This window comes from Myotis nattereri (genome assembly GCF_964212035.1).
Source record: "Myotis nattereri genome assembly, chromosome: 2".
In the NCBI taxonomy this organism is placed as follows: Eukaryota; Metazoa; Chordata; class Mammalia; order Chiroptera; family Vespertilionidae; genus Myotis; species Myotis nattereri.
In genome coordinates this window covers 96181243-96205173 of record NC_138076.1, presented here as the reverse complement: position 1 = coordinate 96205173, position 23931 = coordinate 96181243, and the positions used below count along the sequence as shown (strand labels likewise).

The window sequence follows — 23931 nt, the reverse complement described above, 5'->3', positions numbered from 1 at the left end:
CTACTGCAATAGTCTTGACACCTATTGCAACAGTCCTAAATAAAGTCTTTCTTACCATTTACAAGTGTCAGAGTAATTTATTTCTTTAGCCAACCATATGAGTTTGAGCAAGTCACATACTAGTAAGTTAAGTTTTCTCATCTATTAAATGAGACCCATAAAAGAGGTCCTTAGATATTGCTACTAGCTTGGACTCATCCCAAATATACCAAGCCCCTTAGCACACCTAGGACTATTTCCTTGGCATCCTAGGGGCAGTTTCCCCAAATCTGATTTACCCTCCATATCCTGGAATGTGATCTCTGCACTGTCACAGACTGATGTTCCAGAATCTTTCTGAAAGCAGTGGAGAGGGAACCAATCCCAAAGTGGCTTTCAACTAGAGATTGTCTCAACTTTTACCTTAAATATTCAGATGGTATATTTAATAATATATCTGCCTTCATTTTAGCAACATTTTTATATTGCTTATCAGATAGGTAAACTAGCTTTTCACCCCCCAAAATAGTTACATAAAGCCAGTGCCCTGAGAAGGCCCTGCATGTTCATGCTGTGACTCTGAGCAAACCTCTACTCGCCCCCACACACTCTGAGAACTTAGGACAGAACACCCAGAGATAAGAAGCACACATTAGATCCTTTTTACCTTTAAAAATTACTACCTTCTCCCAGGAACAAGGAGACCAGGCAATCAAGTTTTACATGGTTATGGTCTTAATAAAATTATGTTTATAAAAATAATCTTAAGTTGATAGTTTGACTCTCAACCCATGAACTCTATTCTATGTATCCATAAATATTGCTATATCCAGCCACTGACATTTTAGCTTTAAGTAAATTATAAGTTTTGAGGAAATTCTAAGGTACACAACCTATGTAATGGCAAACTCTGCAAAGATGCTTTCAGTTAATTTGTATATTTTACTAGCTATAAATTGAATTTATCACTTAGCGATTGCAAAGACAATCTAATCTGTTGTTTTTTCCAACATGTTAGATGCTTTAACTCAAACCTGATTTTTGTTGAAAATTTATACTATTGCAAGCATCAATGATTCTATAAATCATTGATCTTTAAAATAAATTATAAATGAAATTATTTCTAACAAAACTTACTACTGGTAAGTTCAATGAAAATGAGTTTAACTCTAATTTGAAAACAATATGTACTTTCAAAACCAAGAGGAAAGCACTATATAGGAGCACATAAGAAGGTAAAAAGAAATATCCACAGAAATACTGTGAAATAACATGTATGATAATCCATAAATACATTTCTGTCATGTTTAAACAATTTAGCATCAGTAATAGGAAGAAAATTTATCTCACAATACTTCTCCTAATATTATAAGATACAAAAAATAATCAAATATTCTATTTTTCAATAAAAATTAAACACATAAAGTAGTATAATACCTTTTTACATTCACATATTTAAATAAGAGTCACAAAATTAATTCTGATTTGTTAAGAGGCAAGTTCTGGTGAAAAAGTTACACTTACTTCCTCTATTTAATGAAAATTTTTCATAAGGTAAAGAGAATAACAATTATTGAGTTTTTTTCAATGTTTTAAATTTGGAAAGAAAAACCTTTTCTGTTGATATCATTAGATAACAAGATGTGAAGCCTTACCTGGTGTCTATGGCACCAAAATTTCAATTATTGGACATTCTACTTAAGTATGACAGTCAAAATCAATGAAAAAGTCTTTTGTCATATGCTTAAGAGAAAGAGAAGAGCACATAGAAATTTAAGAGGTAACTATAAATGTATATTATATTTGTACATAAATCCTCAAGCTTGTAAAATAGAAATATGTTCTTATAAAATAGCAACTAAATTGGAGAAAAGGAGCAAGCATGACCTTTTATCACTGTAGTTTAAAAAGGAAAAGCAGAGTGCGCTTTCTCTCTTTTCTCGGGTTATTTGATACATTTCTAAGTACTTTACAGTTGTTTATTTAATACTTTCCAAATAATCATATGTCCAGTAAGAGGCATTAACATATACATTTGATGAAGGAGAAAGTGTGGCAATCTAGTCAACTGTCCATTACACCAGTCACCCCAGGAGACAGAAAATCCAAAGCACCTGGACAAATGGAAGGAATGATTTCCAAGCCTTGAAATGTTACTTACGCAATTCCAGTTAGAACTAAAGTATCTATAGTTGATTCTCTTTCACCTCTAGAACCTTTTATTTGTTTTAGTCTACTTACGTCTCATTTGGGAAAATCACAAAACCTTAAAATCTCAATGCAACTGGCTCTAATTTAAAACATTAACTCATTTACCGATTATCCTTGGTCTCCATTATCACTTCTCCTGGAATATTTGTCTGTGACAACCATGAAAGTATCTTTCTTTCTTCTGTTTGTCTTTTGTTTGTGTTTTCTTTAAACACGTACTCCAAATTCAGCTCTGCAAAGCCAGAGAAAAGTCTGTTTTTCCCCTCAGTGTCCATTCATCATCTGATGTTCAAAAACATTGTTGTGCTTTGTGTCGTGTTCCTTAGAGTATGACTCTCCAGTCTGAAAGAGGTTGCTCCGTGGGTTATGTCTCCTGATCCAACAAAGTTCGTAAGGTAAAAAGTATTGATCAGCTAATGATTTTTGGCTTTTCTTCAAAACAAAAACAAGCTGTTTTCATGTGAGAATCTCCTATATCTCTTTTATGAAGGCAGAGGGGCAAGATGTAGGTGTTCTTGGGGTTGGTGTTTCTCACCCTCATCTTAGCAGGTGTAAAATCCTTATTGGCAGGCACCTTTCTTCTTGCTGTGGTGATTCCTGTGTCTCAGCATCACTCCTGCTCTTCTGAAAGAAAAAACAAGAAAGGGTAAAGGAAGGAGTAGGGAACGTACTCGAAGTAAATGCAATGAAAATGTCATTCCTTATGGAGGACAGCCACGGTTCTTAGCTCCATGACTTTCTAATTATAAACTGCTGTGTGAACCATGGCTTTTATCCCTCACCTCACACCAACAAGCGCACGTGTGGAACTAGAAATAGTGGTCTCTATAAATAAACATACTACTTAATTTAGTTTCATTTTCTCACTCCCTATGCATTTCTTCTCACTAGTTTCTTCCAACTGGGAGCATGTGCTTCACACATGTCACTTTTTTTTCATGAACAAGACCCTTGAATCCAAACCTAAAACTTTACATATGATGTAATTCATGTTTGAAAGCAAAAGAAGAAAAAATGTGTCTATCAGAAAGTCTTCATTTCCTAGTAATATTCTCAGTAACCATTGGTGTCTTGGTGCATGCAACAGTCTAACATTTTAAGAAATAAACTACAAAAAATGTCAAACTTTTACAATGATAAACCAGAGGGACACATGAGATTGAATTTTCTACCCATTCATACAAATATGATAATTATATATATTCTATAATTTTCAAGGTGCTCTCTTAGACATTATCACATTTAACAGTTCTGTGAAGAAGACAGAACAAGAGAGGTACAATTGCTAATATGTTAAAGAAACTTGGAAGGTAAGTAACTGGGTTTTGTTGTTGTTGTTAATCCTCACCCCAGGATATTTTCCCATTGATTTTTAGAGAGAGTGGAAGAGAGAGGGAAAGACAGAGAGAAACATTTATGTGAGAGAAACACATTGATTGGTTGCTTCCTGCATGTGCCCTGATCAGGGCCTGGGCCAGGGAGGAGCCTGCAACCAAAGTACATGCCCTTGACCGGAATCAAACCCAGGATCCTTTGGTCCGCAGGCCGCCACTCTATCCACTGAGCCAAACTGGCTAGGGCATAAGTAACTGTTTTTAAGTTCTCTCAATGGACTGGAACTGGAGAACCAGCTCCTGACTTCGTACATGTTTCATTGTGAACAAAAGTAATATAGAGATTACAATATAAACTATACTTACAACTCTATAGCTTCTTGGATGTTCAATAAAACACAAGAAAGTAACTCAAAACTCACTGGAAACTCTTCCCTGAGAACACTTCCCCAGTAACTTGCTATAATAAAAATATTACTAGGCATCATGAGTGATATTCATTGAAACAAACCAATCTAAAATCTTTTTGTTACTTCATATAAAATGTATATCATGAAATTTTGATTGCCTTTAATCAAGAATTAAAGAAGGTATAGATTTAACATTAAAAATCAAGAGTTAAAATTAAATAATTATATTAGCAAGAGGATGGAAAACTTTTGTATGATAATGGCTTTTAAAACTTGGACTCCACTTTATTTAGATTAAGAGAGGTTGTGTATAATAAAGTATAAGATTAAGATCAATTTCTTCATTTATAAAATAAGGGAGCTAGGATAAGTGTCCTGAATTCTGTGATTCTAGACAAGTATGTATTTCTTAATTCATCAACAGTTCTGATAGGAATTAATTCAAACATGTTTTCTAAATAAAAAAACGTTTTGTTAACTAAAATGTCATTTAAATATAACTTTTAAAATTTGAATGTATTGTAAAACAAATTCACGTTTTTTTGAGTGTTTATGATAAATTATGAGATTCCAAGGTAAATCTAGAATTACTTGTTCATGATGTTCTGTCTCTGTAGAAACATTAGAGGGAAATGGAAGTATTGATTTAAGGTGGAACACTGCATGTTCATGCTTATCAACCTCACTGAATGAGTTTCCATCCCTGATTCTAGTGTGTCAATATCTTTTAAAATATATATTCTGAAATCTTAATTAACTTTATACCACATGGCATGTTTGATAAAACAGGTGAATAGCATAGAATTCTATTGCAAATTATAATAACTATCCTCCAGATGGGCAATGATACATTCATTATAAAAAACAATTTTTGAATAGTTTTTCCTAAATAACTCTTAGCCCTTATGAATGTACAATTAACAGCACATTTATTTCTATCATTTCTAGCAGGATATGATGACTTTCCCAATTAATTACTAAAGCCAAGATGAAGTATTTCTACTGACCTCCCCTGAGTTGCCAGTCTAATAATTTTGTCAAAAGGCTTCCCCTCATGCCTAGCCAGTGTGGCCCAGTGGTTGAACACTAACCTATGAACCAGGAGGTCACGGTTCAATTGGCCAGGTTTGTGGGCTTGATTCCCAGTGTTGGCATGCAGGAGAAGCTGATCAATGATTCTCTCTCATCATTGATGTTTTTATCTCTTACTCCTTCTCCCTTCCTCTCTGAAATCAATAAAAATATATTTTCTTAAAAAGGCTTCCCTTCATGATCTGTTCTTGTTGAACCGACTTATTGCTGTGTCCTTATCTAACAACTCGTGAACTCTTCCTTTCCAATAATCCAATCTTTCATTTTATATCACTTCTGCAATTAACATCTAACTCACAATTTAGAATTCCCCAAATTACTATTTCTTTTTGAAATGTTGTACATGTTCATCTCCTCAGACCTATCTTATTCTCTGATTGTTCAGAAATTACACCATGTGACTGAACAATTGTATATGTCAATGAGATCATGCCTGTGGACAAGCGAAGCCAGCAAGCTGTCCAGAACATCAGTTTCCCAAACTAGTCATTAATGATCACCTCCATGATTTTTATCATATTTGAGATATAACGTACCACTCTGGGGATTTGGGGCCTACTTGTGTATCAACTGCTTGATTTAATACTAAATATTTTTTTCCTTAAAATGATTCTCTACTTCAATAAATGTAGTATAAAGGCAACTTTCTATCCATACCATAAGTGGAAACCCAGTACCATGTGCCACAAATAAATAGTAAGTCTAAAATTAAATACTAAAAAGAATACAAAAGGAATCTTATTAAATTCTGGTTGGCTACAAGTGCCCACAAAAAACACTAAGTCTAGTTAATTAAAAATAGGGATTACTAACTATGCTGTATACCTGAAACTAATATAATATTGAATATCAACTGTAATTGAAAAAAAATTTTTTCAAGTGGGAATTAGTTAAAGTATGGGAACATTCAAGCATTTAATAATTTCATTCAGAAAGAGGAAAGGCTTATATTTAAGTGTCCATTTCAAAAAGTTCTTTTCAAAAAGGTAATGGGGTAAACCTAAAAACAAAAGAAAAATAAATGATAGCAGAATTGATGAAATAGAAAACAAAGATACAATTGAAAATATCAGCAAAAGCAAAAGTTAGTCCTTAAAAAGTCTAATATAATTGGGAAACTTGTGGCAAGACTAATCAAGGTAAAAGCAAAGAAGTCACACAAAGAAACCAATGGTGGAAATGAAAAATAGAATGCATTAAAAATTAAAAAGGTAAAAGATTAAGAACTTGAAGGTAATGATTTGAAAATGTTTCAAATGGATAAATCCCTGAAAAAAAAAAGTAACAAAACTAATTCAAGAAATGTCAATGCTAATAAATATATGCAATCACTGATATTCAAAATGTCCCCACAGAGAAAACATCAGCATAGGCTGCTTTACTGGTGATTTGTACCAAATATTCAATAAACAAATAACTCTATCTTACAAATTCAACCAGAGAATATAAAAACAGAAACTACTCCCAAATAATTTCATGATAATATTTCTAAACCAGATTATCTAAACCAAATTGGGACAGTATTAAAAAGGAAAATTACTGGCTAATCTAATTCATAAACATTAGCAAGTTGAACCCAGCAATGTATAAAAAAAGATAATAACAACTGACCAAATTGATTGGATTTTTCAGATATAAAATTTAATGTCTTTTAATGGCACAAAAGGAAATAAAATAAAATCTTTTTGTAAACAAAAAGTAAATGAGAACACCTTTTAAGGGAAAACTAAAGGCAAACCTCATGTTTAACAGTGATAGGGCTACAGTACTTTTCTGTCTCCTTTTCTATTCAATATTTTACGGGAGGTGCTAGGTAGTACAAAAAGGAAAAAAAGGAAGAGAGGAACAAGGAGTAGGGGAGGGAAAGTGGAAACAAAACTGTCACTATTCACACTTGGAGTTAATAATAGAGTTTATCAAGATTACTAATAAAAGTCCTGTTGTATTTCTATATACCAGCAAGAGTTTTTTAAAAATAAGTATTTCTAAATAATGTAGTATATAGATGATATTTATAGAATTGTACCCTTGAAACCTATATAATTTTATTAACCAACTAGAGGCCCAGTGCATGGATTCATGCACTGGTGGGGTCCCTTGGCCTGGCCTGCGCCCTTGGCGGGTGTTGGATAGCCGGCTTCAGCCCAATCTCCACAGGCCCAATCCAGACAGGAGGGATCCCAAACCTGTGCATTGAGTATTTGTCCCCTGGTGGTCAGTGTGTGTCATAGCAACCAGTCGACCAGTTGTTCAGTCATTTGGTCACTTAGGCTTTTATATATATAGCTAGATATCACTCCAATAAATTTAATAAATTTTTTTAAAAAAGAAAAAGTAAAAATGACCAGATAAAACTATAGTTTTAATATTTTAAACCCAATATGTTTATAATATTATTTCAACATGTAATTAATATTAAAAACTATCTATGAGAAAAATTACAGCCATTTATAATAGTAAGGAAAAAATAAATTACTGTGGAATAATTATAATAAAAGAAAAATTTAAAAAAAATTTTTATTGAGAGTATTACAGATGTCCTCCTTTTTTCCCTTATATTCCCCTCCACCTGGTTCCTTCCCTACCCCAGGCCTTCACCACCCTATTGTCTGTGTCCATAGGTAATGCATATATGCATATAAGATCTTTGGTTAATCTCTTCCTGCCTCCCCACCCCCCTTCCCTCTGAGATGCATCAGTCTGTTCCATGTTTCCATGCCTCTGATTCTATTTTATTCATCAGTTTATTTTGTTCATTAAATTCTGATTCATTTACTTTGATTTTTAGATTCAATTTTTGATAGATATGTATTTATTGCCTTCTACTTCTTTTTCTTCTTTTCAAGAATATCCTTCAACATTTCATGTAATACTGGTTTGGTGGTGATGAACTCCTTTAGTTTTTTGTTGTCTGTGAAGCTCTTTATCTGACCTTCAATTCTAAATGATAGCTTTGCTGGGTACAGTAATCTTGGTTGTAGGTCCTTGCCTTTCATCACTTTGAGTATTTCTTGCTACACCCTTCTGGCCTATAAAGTTTCTGTTGAGAAATCAGCTGACAGTTGTATGGGCATTCCCTTGTAGGTAACAACTGCTTTTCCCTTGCTGCTTTTATGATCCTCTTTGTCTTTAATCTTTGGCAATTATGATGTGTCTTGGTGTGGGCCTCTTTGGATTCCTCTTGTTTGGAACCCTTTGGGCTTCCTGGACTTGTAAGTCTATTTCTTTCACCAGGAAAGGAAAGTTTTCTCTCATTTCTTCAAATAGGTTTTCAATATATTGCTCTCTCTTCTTCTGGCACGCCCATAATGCAAATGCTGGTACATTTGAAGTTGTCCCAGAGGCTCCTTACACTGTCTTCATATTTTTGGATTCTTTTTGCTTTTCTGATTGGGTGTTTTTTGCTTCCTCATATTCCAAATTGTTGACTTGATTTTCAAAATCCTCTGCTCTACTGTTGAATCCCTGTAAATTATTCTTTATTTCAGTTAGTGTATGCTTAATTTCCAACTGGTTCTTTTTCACGTCTTTGACATTCTCACTTAGATCCTTGAAAGTCTCACTAAGTCCCTTGAGCCTCTCATTAATTCCCTTGAAGCTCTCATTAAGATCATTGAGTAACCTTATAACCATTGTTTTGAACTCTGTACCCAGTAGTATTTTTGCTTCCATTTTTTTTTTATTTGTAACATGTTTCTTTGTCTCTGCAATTTGGCTGCATCCCTGTGTTTGTTTCTATGTATTAGGTAGAGCTGTTATGTCTCCTGAAATTGGTAGAGTGGCCTTGCTTATTAGGTGTCTGTCCTGTAGGGCCCAGTAGCTCAGTCTCCCCAGTCCCCTGAACTGGGAACTCTAAATGCATCCCTATGTGAGCTGTGTGCAAGGTCTTGTTGTAGTTGAGCCTTCATTGCTGTTGGCATCACTGGGAGGAATTGACCTCCAGGCCAGGTGTCTGTGAGGGTCAGCTGTGTCTACAATAGAAGAACTGCTGGGCAGGAGACATCTCTATGGAGCAGGGCATGCTTCAGTGGGGATTTGGTGCTCACTGAGTCTGCCCCTTGAGTGTGTTGCTTATGGATGTGAAGAGTTGTAATCTGGTATAGTCTGAAGCTGCCCACTGGGTGCACTGGCTCTGAGGACTCTTGGGAGGTACAAAGTCAGCCACGGCCTGGAGCCACCCTGCAGGAGCTACAGAGAGATATGCAGATGGCTGCTACTTGTATTGAGCTAGGAAGTGCCTAGGCAAGGCCCGGCTATGAAGCAAGGCAGGCTGGTGCTAGTGCTGGGTCTGAGGCCTTTTACCGATAGGTTTCTGGCACACTGACTTCAGCTGCTGTTTAAGAGAATTTGGGAAAGTCTGAAGCCTGAGCTAGGGCAGGCCATTCATATGGAAAAGCAGCTGCAAACAGCTTGGGTGGGGCTTCAAATTGAATGGGGCAAGGCCTCAGGGAATCACCAGAGCTGAGCAAACAATGTGGGCCATGCTGCTGGAAACTCATATATGGCTGCCAGCCAGCTCTGTAATAGGGGAGGTCCCAGCACAGGATCAATGATCCATGCGAGCACCCCTGTCTGGGAGAAAGCTATTCCCAAGTTCCTGCCCTGATACCAGACAATGCAGTTCTCCCCGTATGTCCCTAGATTCCCCCAAAGCCACAGCCCAGGCTGGAGCTCAGAGGAAGCAAGACTGTGTAGGTGCATGCATGGGCTCATTAAGATGAACACTAGGGACTCCAGCAGCCTCTGTGTCACTCAACCACAATCCTCACTGGCTTTTAGAGACCAAACTTATGGGGACTTCTCTTTCCTTGCCTGTGAAGCCTGCAGATCTTCATAATGACCAACTTGAACTATGTCAGAAAGGACTTAGGAAACTATAGACAGTTTTTGCAAATATTGGAGGCACTCTTTTTGCTCATGTGATATTCTTGAACACATGCAGTGACACAAAATGTGTTCATGATATTCTCCGCACATGGATTCATGTCCACCTCATATGCAGCATGGGCACAAACAATGGATGCTCTGTAAATGCTGTTAGGGAATGGGCCTTGGCCAGTTATCCTACCAGCTGTGGAATCGTTCATTTGGTTCTGAAACCTGAAGCAGTTGCCCATGGCTAATAGAAGCAAGTGTGTCCATTCAGTGACCTCTTCACCTTCCCAGTGAAAATATCCTGTTTTGGCAACCTGGACTTTTCCCATAGTCAGATTTGGCACTATGTATAACCTCATTTAAGGACTAGGAACAAAACATGCCAGCTTCACTTACTCAGAGAAGTGAACATTTTTTTGAGTTATCCTACTTGAAGCAGAAACAGCCTAGAGACTCAGGGCTTAAATCATAACCATTATATAAGCAACCAGAGGCCCAGTGCATGAAATTCGTGCGGGGGGGGGGGGGGGAGGGGGGAGGGGGGGGGGAAGTGCGTGCTTCAGCCTGACCTGTACCCTCTCCAATGCAGGAGTCCTCAGAGGATTTCCAACTGCCAGTTTAAACTGGCAGCAGGACATCCTTCTCATAATCTGGGACCTTTGGCTCCTAACTGCTCACCTTCCTGCCTGCCGGCCTGATCTCCCTAACTACCCTCCCCTGCTGGCCTGGTCACCCCTATTAACTTTTTAAAAAAATCGTATCCCTTTCACACATAATTGTATTTGACTTCCTTATTGGCTTCTCCTTCTCACACATTTTTCTCTCTCCTTTATGTAATACTTGCCTACTGACTCATCTTTTATAAACTTTTCTTTCCTCCTTATCTGCTACTTCTGCTCATCCTTCTTCCCATCTTTCTCCTACCCTCCCTCCCTCCCCACATTCCTTCTTTCCTTTATCTTTATCCCTCCCTCCCTCCCCTTTTCCTTCCTTTTCACCTTAATTTTTTTCTTCACTTCCTCCCTCAGACCTGCTTTGCTCCCTGCTCCATTCCTTCCTTCTTCCCATTCTCCTTTTAAGCTCTACTGGCTCCCCTTTAAAACTTTTCTTCCCTCCCTCTTTCTCTCTCATCCTACCTTTCCCATACACTCTTTCTACTTACTTCCACTGTTTTAATATCTATCTATCTATGTGCCTAATTATTCACTATTATTTATCTTTTTTCTTTTCTGACTCCTACATTTAAAATCTGTCCCCAGTACACAACTATACTTGATTTTCATTATGGCTCCTACAGTTCACTCATACATCCTCTTTCCTTCTTTAACTCTCTTCTCTACTGACTCCTTTATAAAGTTCTTCCCTCCCTCCTTCCCTTCTTCTTCTTCTTCTCCCCTCCTTCTTCACCCTTTTACTCTTTTTGTAAGCTAATTAAAAATTCTATGCTTTTCGTCCTTAGTACTGACTGCTTTCCTCTCTGGGACCTGTAGCCGCCTCTGTTTGGGCACTCGGGGCGCTCGGGCCCCTCTCCCACTGGCTTTGAGAGGCCGAGCGAAGACGCCGCTGTGTCTCGCCTACCGTGGCCAATGCCTCCCCGCTCTGAGTTGGGGGAGGGTCCAGCTGGCTCGGGCCTGCATCCATCGCAGCGACCAGGGACTGCTGCGTTACGTGCACACGTGTGTGCATTCATGTGCGTGTGAGGCTTTTCTCCCATTGAGCGTTGAGTGCTGGCGTGCCCACTTCCATGCCTCCAGCAGCTCTCTGTTCGCTCCCCTCCGGAATTTGCAGGCAACAGGCGTGCCTGTACAGGTACAGTTAGGCCCAGCTTGTCCTCAGGGGGCATTCCAGCCAGGATGCCAGACCCCTTCCGGGTCGGACTGGGAAGATGAATGAATGGACGGCTGGAGAAAGCTGCAGTTGCTTTCCTGTGGTGTGAGGGTCACCTGTGCACTCTCTGTTGTCATGCCCAGGCCCTTCTGCCGACCACGCCCGAGAACTGGCCTTCTACTATGCAGGTGTCGCCCCTCAGTGGGGGGTTGGTGGCGTCCCCGGGCAGAGTGCTCTCCAATGGGGCGCGGTGTGGCGGGGGTGTTTGTTGGGCGTGTGCACCCGGGAGAAAAAGGACTCTGGCGAGCCTCGCGCAAGTCCCCCTGCTGCACACGCACCTGCTGGTCTGTCAATATACATATTGGTCGTTACTTGGACACTGTAACAGACAAATTAGCATATTCCCTCTTTATTATATAGGATTAGTTATGTTCCCTTAACGCGGTGGGTCTCAACCTGTGGGTCGCGACCCCTTAGGCGGTTGAACGACCCTTTCACAGGGGTCACCTAAGACCATCCTGCATATCAGATATTTACATTACGATTCATAACAGTAGCAACATTACAGTTATGAAGTAGCAACGAGAATAATTTTATGGTTGGGTCACAACATGAGGAACTGTATTTAAAGGGCCAGAAGGTTGAGAACCACTGCTTTAACCCAAAGCCATCCACTGGTAGAGGTAGGCAGGGAGAAGAGTGTGAGAAGATGAAGGCATCTCTAAGGGGAAAGAAATTAGACCCCACCAGAGAGAAGGGTGATACATCAAACTTCCTAGGAACTAACATACAGATACCTGGCTGTCACCCAAGAGAATGAAAAGAAAGGTGTTTCATGTAGGGATGGGATAAAAATATAATCATGAGTTATCCCTAGTACTTGACCCTCTTCAAGATGTCCTTGATGTAATGTCACAAGAATGAAAGTACAGCATAGGTAATATAGTCAATCCTATATAATAAAAGTCCAGCGACTGAACAGCTGAATGACCAGAATGACCAGTCGACCAGTCGCTATGACATGCACTGACTACCAGGGGGCAAACACTCAATGCATGAGCTGCCCCCTGGTGGTCAGTATGCTCCCACAGTGTGAGTGCTGCTCAGAGGTGCAGGTTCACAGCCCCTTGGCTGACTGGGATGAGCAGCACTCCCACAGTGGGCCGATCCCCACAGGCCACGCCCCCACCAGTGCACAAATCCTGTGCACTGGGCCTCTAGTAATCCTATATAATAAAAGAGAAACCTGCAAATTAACCATCCCTCCACTATGTGCAAGCCACGTCCACAAGCCACGCCCACCAGCCAATCAGGAGCAAGTATGCAAATTAACCCAGCTAAGATGGCGGCAGCCACAGAGCTGGAGCAAGCAGGAGGCTTGGGTTGCCCCCAGCGATGGAGGAAGCCAAGCTTCCCGCCTGCCCTGGCTGACCCTGGGCTCCGCTCAAGGCTATAAAGTTTCAATTATAGAAGATAAACAAATCCCAGGAATAAAAAGAAAAAAAGGAGAGGCTGGGAGCTTGGGTCGCCAGGGGGCATGGCCAGCCTGAAAATGGCCCTCAGCCCCTCACCCAGGCTGGCCAGGCACCCCAGCAGGACCCCCACCCTGATCCAGGACACCCTTCAGGGCAAACCAGCTGGTCCCCATCTGTGCACCAGGCCTCTATCCTATATAATAAAAGGTAATATGCAAATTGACCCTTACAGCAGAATGACTGGGAATGACTGGTCACTATGACACACACTGACCACCAGGGGGCAGATGCTCAATGCAGGAGCTGCCCCCTGGTGGTCAGTGTGCTCCCACAGGGGGAGCTCTGCTCAGCCACAAGCCAGGCTGATGGCTGCCAGCAAAGTGGTGGTGGCGGGAGCCTCTCCCGCCTCCTCAGCAGCACTAAGGATGTCCAACTGCAGCTTAGGCCTGCTCCCCGTGGGCAAGTGGACATCCCCCAAGGGCTCCCGGGCTACCAAAGGGATGTCTGACTGCCAGCAGGTGGACATCCCCCGAGGGGTCCTAGACTGTGAGAGGACACAGGCCAGGCAGAGGGACTCCCGCAAGTGCACAAATTTTTGTGCACCGGGCCTCTAGTCTATATATATAAAAGCCTAGATGACCATTACAACCAGACAACCGGCTGGTAGCTATGATGTGCACTGACCACCAGGGGACAAACGCTCAATGCAGAAGCTGCCCCCTGGTGGATAGTGCACTCCCACAGCCAACCTCCCCTGGCTGGTCAACCTCCCGTGGTCCATCCCCGCAGCTGGCTGGGCCTGATAGGCCCCGATTGAGACTGAGCGAGACAGCCGCAATCGCCTCCGATTACTGGCCAGGCTGAGGGATCCCACCCATGCACAAATTTGTGCACCGGGCCTCTAGTATTATAATAACTACATATGGTGTCAGATGAGTACTTATCAGGGTGATCACTTAAAAGATTATATAAATGTTTAATCTCTATAAGATGTATGATGTCCTTGCTCTTTGTTTAGGGATATCTGTTAAATTTCAGAACTGCATCCTTCCTGTATAGACTTAGAACTAGAACACAGGTTCCTTCCTCCCATGGGGCAGGGGAGGAAGGAGCCTGTATTCTGGAGGAAGCAAGGATGTCTTGGGTGATCGCTCCCACTTTCACTATTTTTAGTGCCACAGGGTTCAGAGGCACATCCTTTGAATCTTTACCTATTACAATAGCTTTACTTTCCCTAGAACAGTCCTTTAACCCATTTATAGCAAAAATTACAGCCAGAACTACCTTTATGTATCTCCTGAGAATGGGATACACATTCATCTAAATGCAGGAATTAAACAACAGTGTTACTTTTCATCATGTTTGATGAAACAAGTTTATAGATGGCTAATTCCTCTGTGATGTAGGAAAAATTTACCTTGAATATCTCTAACATTACAAAACCAAGAAGTCAAATACAGACATACTTCTGGCCCACAGAAAGCCTCCATTGGAATCACCCTCAGAATAATCATCTTGCTCTCCAGACAAACATGAATCAGCAAGGACTTCTGTTTTGGAAAAGATCATGGTCACTGCAACCACTATTGGTCCTGTAACTGAATATGCACATAAATGCACTTTATAGAGCACCAAGGTGAAGCTAAAGGGGTGTGTGTGTATAATTAAATATATTTATGTAAAATGTACAAGAGGCCGAAACCGGTTTGGCTCAGTGGATAGAGTGTCGGCCTGCGGACTGAAAGGTCCCAGGTTCGATTCCGGTCAAGGGCATGTACCTGGGTTGTGGGCACATCCCCAGTGGGAGATGTGCAGGAGGCAGCTGATTGATGTTTCTCTCTCATTGATGTTTCTAACTCTCTATCTCTCTCCCTTCCTCTCTGTAAAAAATCAATAAAATATATTTTTAAAATGTACAAGAGAAAAGATAATGTATTTCAAATTTAATTTTAAAAATGTATAACATATTCCTTCAACGTTTTAAATGGCTTCTGTGTTATTCAAATATTCCTGATCTACTAAACTTCCTTAAGGATGTCTTATTCATCTCTGACTCTGCTACTTGGTGAGATTCAGGGCCAGGGATGCAGAAAGTATTCAATAAATAGTGAATAACTTAGTCACTTTAGCCAATTTCCAGGTAATAAAAAGACACATATATTTTTATAGCATATATTAAATTGAGTTAACCTAGCCCCAGCTTGCAGTCTATCATCCAGCGGAGGGAGGCAGGGGCTTGGGGGCAGCTAGGACTGGAATAGATGCTCCTCTGTCTTAGGTTTACCTTTAAAATCTCAATTTATATCTTCAAAGATAGAATTTGTGTGTCTTTCTAATCTTCACCAAAGGATATGCTCATTAATCTTTTAGAGAAAGGGATCCCTTATAGGTTAGGGAATACATGCCTGTGGGGGAAGGAGAAGGAGAAGGGAATGGCATGGGTGTGCTCCTTGGAGGGAGAGTGCACACTGGGTCCTTTGTCCTGAGCTTATTTATCGCTCTCTTGCAGGTGGAAATCTTAGGGGAGGTCTCAGGTGAGTGACTCAATAGAATATTCATCCACTTTCCAGATGTGCTTTCTCAAGGTCATGGTCTCCACAGATTGGTCAGTGCCAGGGAAGGGATCATTAGTAAATGCAGCTGGTTCGGAGGCAGTCAAGGCAGCATCACTTGACTGGTTTTGTGGCTTTTCTGGGCCTGGAACTGAAATACAACTGAGGCCTAGATATTATCTTTAGGAAGGAAAAGGTCAGGGGATATAAAGCACCTGACCAGCAATATGAAAAATCAGGGGTCCAAACTACATGACCAATGATATGCCAGGGAAGGTTAGGTTACCATGGGATTGAGGTTCTTATTTTCCCAGTTTTTCCCTTGCTAGGCATCAGGGGCTTTCTGCCCCGATGAGTTTCTATACCTAGCCCATCATCCTTGCCCTGCTCATGTCTGTCTAACATTAATCATGGAAAAGATCTTACAAACCAAGCGAGGTACAAGAAAAATATGGGAATATGGAAAATTTATCTAGAGTTTGTTTGAAAGGGATACTGAAGGAGCCTTGATCTAGAGACAAAAGGAGGAAATTGGCCATCCCAAAAGCCACGAAAGGTAAAGATAGGATGAAAGGAGTAGCCACAAAGGAAAAAGGAAAAGGATCTGGATGTCATTGGTCCATGCATGAAGTAAAACTTCCAGGCAAGATTAGGGAAAGAAAGCTGGTTAGTCATAAATAAAACCACTGTGACATGATAACCATGCATTGACCTAGTAGTATGTATTTGGTTATCAATGGGTAGTTTAACAAAATAATGCAAAAAATTTACTTTTCATAATTTACTTTTGTGGATGAAAAGGGGACACATGTTAACCTAACTAGCTCAGGGAAGGCCTGTATGGCAGCCTTGCAAACTCAGAAGGATGGTCTGAAATTAAAACTTTTTTTTTTTTTTTTTTTTAACTCAAAGCAGTTTATGATGGGTAATCATGTCCCAAGGCAGTATTTTTTCCTAACAGAGGTTAATCTTCACCCTAACTAAGCCTGTCCCTTTGTCTTTTTGTATCTAAGATAACATGCTTGATCAACAAAAGCCTTCACAAAAACAATGTAATTTCCCTTTTTCCAACCCCTCAGAGCACAGGCACAGCTCTGCAGAGACCACAAATCCCCTTATTATTGAGTTAATTGTTGACTGCTAACTATCCTGCACCCACCTGTGTAAAAGAAGCATGTGTCTATTATTTTACTTTTTATCCAATCCCAGAGGTTTCTCCACTTTGCTTTCTCCCACCTCCCTAATCTATCACCAGTGGATTTCATGTAAACCACTTAGTCTTCTCTTTTGATTGTAATGTATAAAATAAGGTGCAAAACTTCCATTCTCTGAAGCATTATCTCAATCCACTGAGATTCTGCTTCCTGGCAATTGTTGACAGTTTGGCTCAAATAAACTCACAAAAATTCTTCACAGATTTGAATGTTTCTTATGTTAACATTTTTCATGTGACAAATTACTTTTATCTGCATTGATAAAAAGCTCCCCTTCAGTATCACTTCTGGGCAGCTGTGCTGGAAATTAACCTGCTTTCCACCTTTACCTTAAATAGAGCAGGCTTTCATTCCATAGAAAGGATAAAATTAAAGCCAAAACAATTGATGTGTTAGAAGCAAATACTGGTATAGCACTCTTCACTGGGGTGTCAAGTTTGTTTTGAGAGAAAACAAAACAAAACAAAAACATCAAGAGACTTCGTTGTTAAAACTGGAATACTTTTTCTAACAATTTACTGATCACTTAGAATAAAATTAAATAAGTAAAATGCTCTTAAGTAAAAGCAGGATTTTCAAATATTATACATAAGGTAACTATAAAATATGGACTCATTTAAGGGCATCCTGTTAAAATGAGAACAATTACTACAAAATAAAATATAAGTTACTTTGAGAATCCACTTTCTGTTTCTGCAGGACTCTTGACCCTGCAGTCTGTTTTACAGCAGTAGACTGACCCATTGTAGGTAAACAGGGTAACCCAGGGTGGAAATTAAAATGACAAAGCCAGGCTGTCTTAGTGGATCTCTACTAACACCTTGGCTGGCGCCTCCCCAGCAAACCCTCGCCTGCCTGCCCAACCTGCAAATTTTGCAAAGGCCAACCTGCAAATTTTGCAAAGGATCCACTACTCGCTGCTGCACAGCACATCAAAGAAGATTCTCTACCCTTTAATAAAGGCCAGTATCTTAGGAAAATGGTCAAAGGTCTCCACCAACTACAGTGACTGACCCACCTGGTTCCAGCCCAGCCAACACAGGACTGAATGACCCATCACACCGTGGAACCCGCTCACTTCCATAGGCTTCTTCATCTTCCCTTCTCATTTGCTATCGAGCTGGACCCTCAAATACTTACTGTCAGCATCACGTCTCCATGCTTTTGTTTTCCTTTGTCACATCAGCAGATCCCAGCGTGGCTTCCACCGCAGCTGCCGGGTCCAGGCAGACTGGACTGCACTGATGCCGCAATCAGCAGCGCCCCCCCCTTCGCGCCCCTCCCCCCCCCCAACACACACACACACACACACACACACACACACACACACACACACTCTCAGTGGCCATTTCTTTTTCTTCTTAAAGAGATAGAACTACCCTCAACCTTACGTTTCAGTTATGCTGCAAAAGGCAGCATCGTTGCTCAGGCTGATGCTGTAAAATAACAGTAAGTACATTTTCTATTCTCTTCATATTGCAAAGATTAATTTTAGGTTGTAGGCATGGCTAACAATCTGGCTCTATTAAACACCAGCTGTGTGACCTTGGACAAGCCACTCATGAGTTTCATTTAACTCCTGGAAAATGAAGAGTTGCGACCAGGCAATGACCAACCTGGAAAGCCTATAATTTACCAAAATTAAATTCAAAAATATCAGCTACACACTCACTGATAAAATACAATAACATTGCTTGCATTGCGGGGTATAGCTCACAAACCATTTGTGTGTGTGTATTTTATTTGGATTTGTGTATGAGGTTCCAAAGTTTTAAAAAAAGACATTCACTCAAAATGCTTTGTAAACTGTGAAATGCTATGCAGTTATAAATGTTCTACGTTGTCATTGTTACTGCCAATTTTATAATAAAAAATAATGTAACAATAAATCAAATAAAGTTCTATGTTCTTATTTCCTACAAATGGTGGTGTGAAATACCAAGAGAGCCTGTTTTTGTAAACAGCCCTCCCCCTACTCCCTTTGGGTGCATTATATTCCTCATGATAGTATCCTACAGAACTGTCTATTTCATCAATGAAAATCTAGAATCAAGGCTTATCTAGATCTATTGGAACACTGAAGCTCCAGTTGTGTTACCTCTGAGAAAAATATCTAACTCCGCTCAGCAAACTCCAGACCTGAAAAAGCTAACCTGATCTTTTCTAGGGAAGGTGAAAACAGGCCCCAAATGTTATCATTCACTTCAGAAGCAGTTGTCTGCCTCTCTGTGGTATAGCCCTAACAGACACCAAATCTATTGCTATTTCCCTCCCATTCTTGACTCACAGATTCAGATATACACATAATTTCCCAGGAGATAGTAGGGCAATGTCTTGTTCTAACAAAATTGCTATATAAAAATTTTTACAAGAAAGATATAATGTTTTACAGAGCTCTTTTATCTGATTCTTACCATGGTGTTGTGTAAGCCCTTGGTGGCATGCACCTATGGAAGTGAGCCTGTCTCCTCCAGCAGCCGCCTCAATTCTAACAGCATCATTAAGTTGTCATCAAATTCATTGAACACTGGCACTCAGCTACACTCCAGGGACTGAAACAGTAATCTTTAGTTTTTTGTTCACTTCGCATAGTATCTACTCATAACTTTGAACTACCAGAGCCCCATAGGGCCAAAAGTTCTCAATTGTAAGAACTTACAATTCCCCCACCTTCCTAGAAAAGCTGGTCCCTAAGAAGATCATTTTGTTTTGCTGAGTGTAGGGGTGTTGAGATGCAATCAGCAAAAGACTAGGAAAGAATTAGATCATGCTGTTTAAGAGTGCTGACCAAGCTAGAACAATCTCCAGGAGCAAGGAGCCCTGAGGAAAGTGAAACCTATGCCACTGAGAGGCCTTGGGGAGGTTGGAGAAGGTCAAGGGGAGAAGAGAGAAGGGCTGAAGTGTTTCCATAATGAGTGAAAATTTTGGGAACCAGATTTAGAAAATGAATTTTTCAGAAATCATGCTAGGGAAGCATGGTTGGGCAATGTAATTCTGTCTTTAGTACCCTAATCAAGAGAAAACCTTTAGTAAAAAAAAAAAAAAAAAAAAAAAAAAAAAAGCCTGCTCTCCTCTTTGTAGCTAGGCTTAAGATCCTTTGGAATGTGATAGGGTGCTAAGTCACATTCAGCTCTGGTAGCAAGAAGACATATTTGGGTGACAAAGAAACTACTGTGGGATGAATGTGGAGCTCTGCTGTCTGGGCCAGAGACCTCCTAGGTGTAGACCATTCTGTGGTGTGGCCTCTCTTCATGATCCCTACCTCCATGTCCTCTAACTTCTCATTTCCCTGTGTCAGTTTTGCCACCACCCAGAGGCAAGCTTTCTTTACCCTAGGCCTGGATGACTCCAATTGCTTCTTTGCTGTCTCTTAAATATATTCTTTTTTCATCAAAGGTGGTTCTTCAAACTGCTCCCTGTGTGTCCTATGGCACTATATATAGATAGGAAGATGGGTCCTGGGCCTAGCCTTCCACCTATATCCACATGGTACAACTAGTTAGACAGAGTCCCATGGTCTTGTGCAGTCACTCATTTGGTGATATTTTTTCAATTAAATGACAAAATCTAGATTTTTTTTCTTTCTTTTTTTTAAATTTCTTTTTGTTTTTGTTTTTTTTAGATTTTTTTTTCTTAATGACAGTTATTGTTTTATGCCAATTAGAAAGACAACATGTATTTATTTTAGAAAATATGAGAAATATAACCTATAATCCTACCATTTGAAATAACTATAGCTGCTCTTCACCTTTTTATAAATATAATATATATAATATTATACATATACTAGAGGCCCGGTGCACAAAAATTTATGCACTGGCAGGAGAGGGGGAGTGGGGGTTGTCCCTCAGACCCACTCGTGCCCTCTCACAGCCTGGGACCCCTTGGGAGATAACCACCTGCTGGCTTAGGCCCGCTCCTCAGGTGGCAGATGGCAGGCCCGATCCCTCGGTGCCTGCCCCGCCTCCCCGGGTTGTGCACACGGCAGGGCCGATCCAGGGGTTGGGGCACCGCCCCGGGTCAGGTCGCACATGGGATGCCCAGGCGGGCTGGCAGATTGCTGCTGTCCTGCCCGGCCGCCCCGGGTTGGGTCGCACACGGGACGCCCAGATGGAGGCCGGGTGGGCTGGCTGATCGTTGCTTCACCACCCGGCCGCCCAGGGTTGGGTCGCACATGGACGCCTGCCACCCTGGGTCGCAGATAGCAGGCCAGGATGGTGGCAGGGCAGGCGGGATGGCACTGTCCTGCCCTACCTGTAGTATGCAAATTAGCTGCCATCTTTGTTGGTGGTTAATTTGCATATAGTGCTGATTAGCCAATGGAGGGGTAGAGAAGGTACGGTCAATTACTATGTTTGTCTATTATTAGCTAGGATATCAGTTTTGTATTGGTTTTCCCAATTAGCATTATACTGAGAATATTTTTCTCTTTCACTCTTTAAGAATATATTTTTTAATACCTGCATAATGATCTTTCTTACAATTGCACCATAACTTATTCCACCAATTCCTTATTATTCAACTTTTAGGTTCATATATATTGTTTTCAGAAAGGTTATATCTTCTTACCCACCTAGTCCCACTGCATAAAAGTAAAATGTAGGTTATGCAGAAATTAGCCTAGTAATGCAGAGTTCAAAGTTTCAATACTTTCATGAGCATTGCACATGATATGCCTTTTTACTGTCACAATAACTTGCATATGTTGATATGTGGCTTTATACCCATTTTGAAGGTAGTTTCATGTGTACCAAAAGCCCTTGACCTCTGCCACTGTCCAGATACACTAGCACACTCAATAATCCATATGAATTCAGTTAAATTCATGGTACTATTTATGGTATTTTAATGTTGTTATCAAAAGATTTAGACTTTGTCCTAAAAGTGTTAAGAAGCCAATGGCTTCTGGATAACTGGGGAATCACGAATCTTCCATGTTTTGGTTAAAGATTGACTATTCATGTACACAAGTTAGAGGTCAGCAAGTCATCATATCACCTGAAGCTGACCAGAGAAAATGGTGTAAGAAAATATTATATAGTGCCACCCTTGCCCAGCACCATGAAGGCTTAGCCAGAGGGATAAGTCTTTGCCACTTCTTTAGGGCTTTTAAAGAGCTGGCACCACCAGCCCTCTGGCTTCTCCTAATGACTCCAGCTGTTGCTCTCACTAGGACCCATTCTTCCTTTGCAGCCACATCATGTGGCCTTACTTCTATTCCAATGTGGCCTGGAGACCATGTGCCCTTCATGGTCTTCTTCCACAAGTTGTATGAGTGTCAGATTTTTATCAGTTCAGAAATTATTCAGTGTATATTCACATTGCACACATTATTAAAATTTGTATTATTTTCACTTGTTAATCGGTTTATTTGTATGTTTGTCAGTTTAATTTCCCATCTGCAGAACCTAGGAAGGTAGAGGAGAAAGGATTTTTCTCTCCCTTACAGTTATGCTTCCAATTGGTTCCCTGAGAAGTCAGTCCCTACAGTTCATCTCTGATTTAACATTCCCTGCAGTTTTCTAGTACTGTGCAACCTGAGAGATGTTAGCTCAATCTGAGCATCCACCATAATTCTGGTGTCTTAGCTTTAATATCTTTGTCACAGATTCTGTTAACTCACTTGTGTACTCTCTTAATTTAAATAACTTCTTTTGGCAGTTTAATAAAGGCAGACATGAATTCAACCTTTATAAACCAGTAAATGTCTAGGCAAGTTGCTTATGCTAATTGACATCCAGTTTCTTCATCTGTAAAATGGAATATTATCTTCCAATATGGAAGTACACCGTGCTTGGCATATAATATGTGTTAAAATTATAGGTTATTAGTTTTGTAGGTTATTTTTCCTGATTTAGGGCACTCTCCCAATTTAAGAAGTATAACTTTAAGGGTGGAAACAAGACACTTGCCTTTAAAAACTATCTATGTAACCTCATCTCAAGACTTTCAGGAAATCCCCTAATTTCTAACAGCAGTAGAAAAATGGTCTCATGATGTGCCCCAAGAAGGACACATAATAAGAACACATATGTAATATCTTATTCAATAAAGGGGAAAAGAAAAAAAAAAGAAGGACACATAAGCCTCTTAAGTATGGAAATACGAAGGGCATCAGGTAACAACTAACAGAACATGACCTCATAAGCATTGTGGCTCCTTAGTATGACTGGGCTGGCACAGTAAAGGCATCAGCCATGTTGTAGATTTCCTTTAAATTCCCCACAGCTTCTAGCCCACGGTGGGCATGTAGAAGGTGTATGGCCAATGTTAGCTGAACAGAAGGGACTTGGAAAGGGCCCACTTCTTCCTCAGGCTAATTTTGTTCTCATGCTTTACTCTATTATGTAAGGGACCAGAATAGGACATTCTAAAATATGCCACTTTAGCATATGGATTATTGTGAGCTGAAGACAGTTGATTGTTTCACAGTAGATACAGAAAAGCTCTTTATCATCTTCTTAATCACCAGAGAGGACTCTGGACTCTTACCAGAGGACTCTACATAGGAACCTTGTTAAAATAATCCTATCTTCTATTATTTTCCCCATATATTTACCTTCCCACAGTTTGCCACCCTAAAAGTCTAAATCCCCTCTCCTTTATCTTTTCATCTCTACAAACTTAGGGTTCTTTGTTAAGATTCCATATAAGCCCCAAGTTCTAACCACTCCTTTGAGTTACTACTCATTATTCGGTGTATATTCACATTGTACACATTATTAAAACTTGTATTATTTTCACTTGTTAATCTGCTTATTTGTATATTTGTCAGTTTAATTTCCCATCTGCAGAACCTAGGAAGGTAGAGGAGAAAGGATTTTTCTCTCCCTTACAGTTATGCTTCCAATTGGTTCCCTGAGAAGTCAGTCCCTACAGTTCATCTCTGATTTAACATTCCCTGCAGTTTTCTAGTACTGTGATGTCCCAGAAGAACTGGGCCTTCTGAGGCAAATAGAGAA

At 40.2% G+C, this 23931-nt stretch overlaps 1 protein-coding gene across 1 annotated transcript in view; it reads right to left on the bottom strand.

Annotated features, from left to right (window-relative positions):
• Positions 1 to 18258, bottom strand: part of SACS (sacsin molecular chaperone) — a 92286-nt gene extending 74028 nt beyond the window's left edge. The window contains exons 1-2 of the mRNA XM_081083027.1: positions 18110 to 18258; positions 2296 to 2814 (exon numbers count right to left, since the gene is read on the bottom strand). Of these exons, the coding sequence (XP_080939153.1) occupies positions 2296 to 2465 (170 nt within the window). The 5' untranslated portion in view covers positions 2466 to 2814; positions 18110 to 18258. The remainder of the gene's footprint in view (positions 1 to 2295; positions 2815 to 18109) is intronic.
• Between the last annotated feature and the right edge of the window lie 5673 nt (positions 18259 to 23931).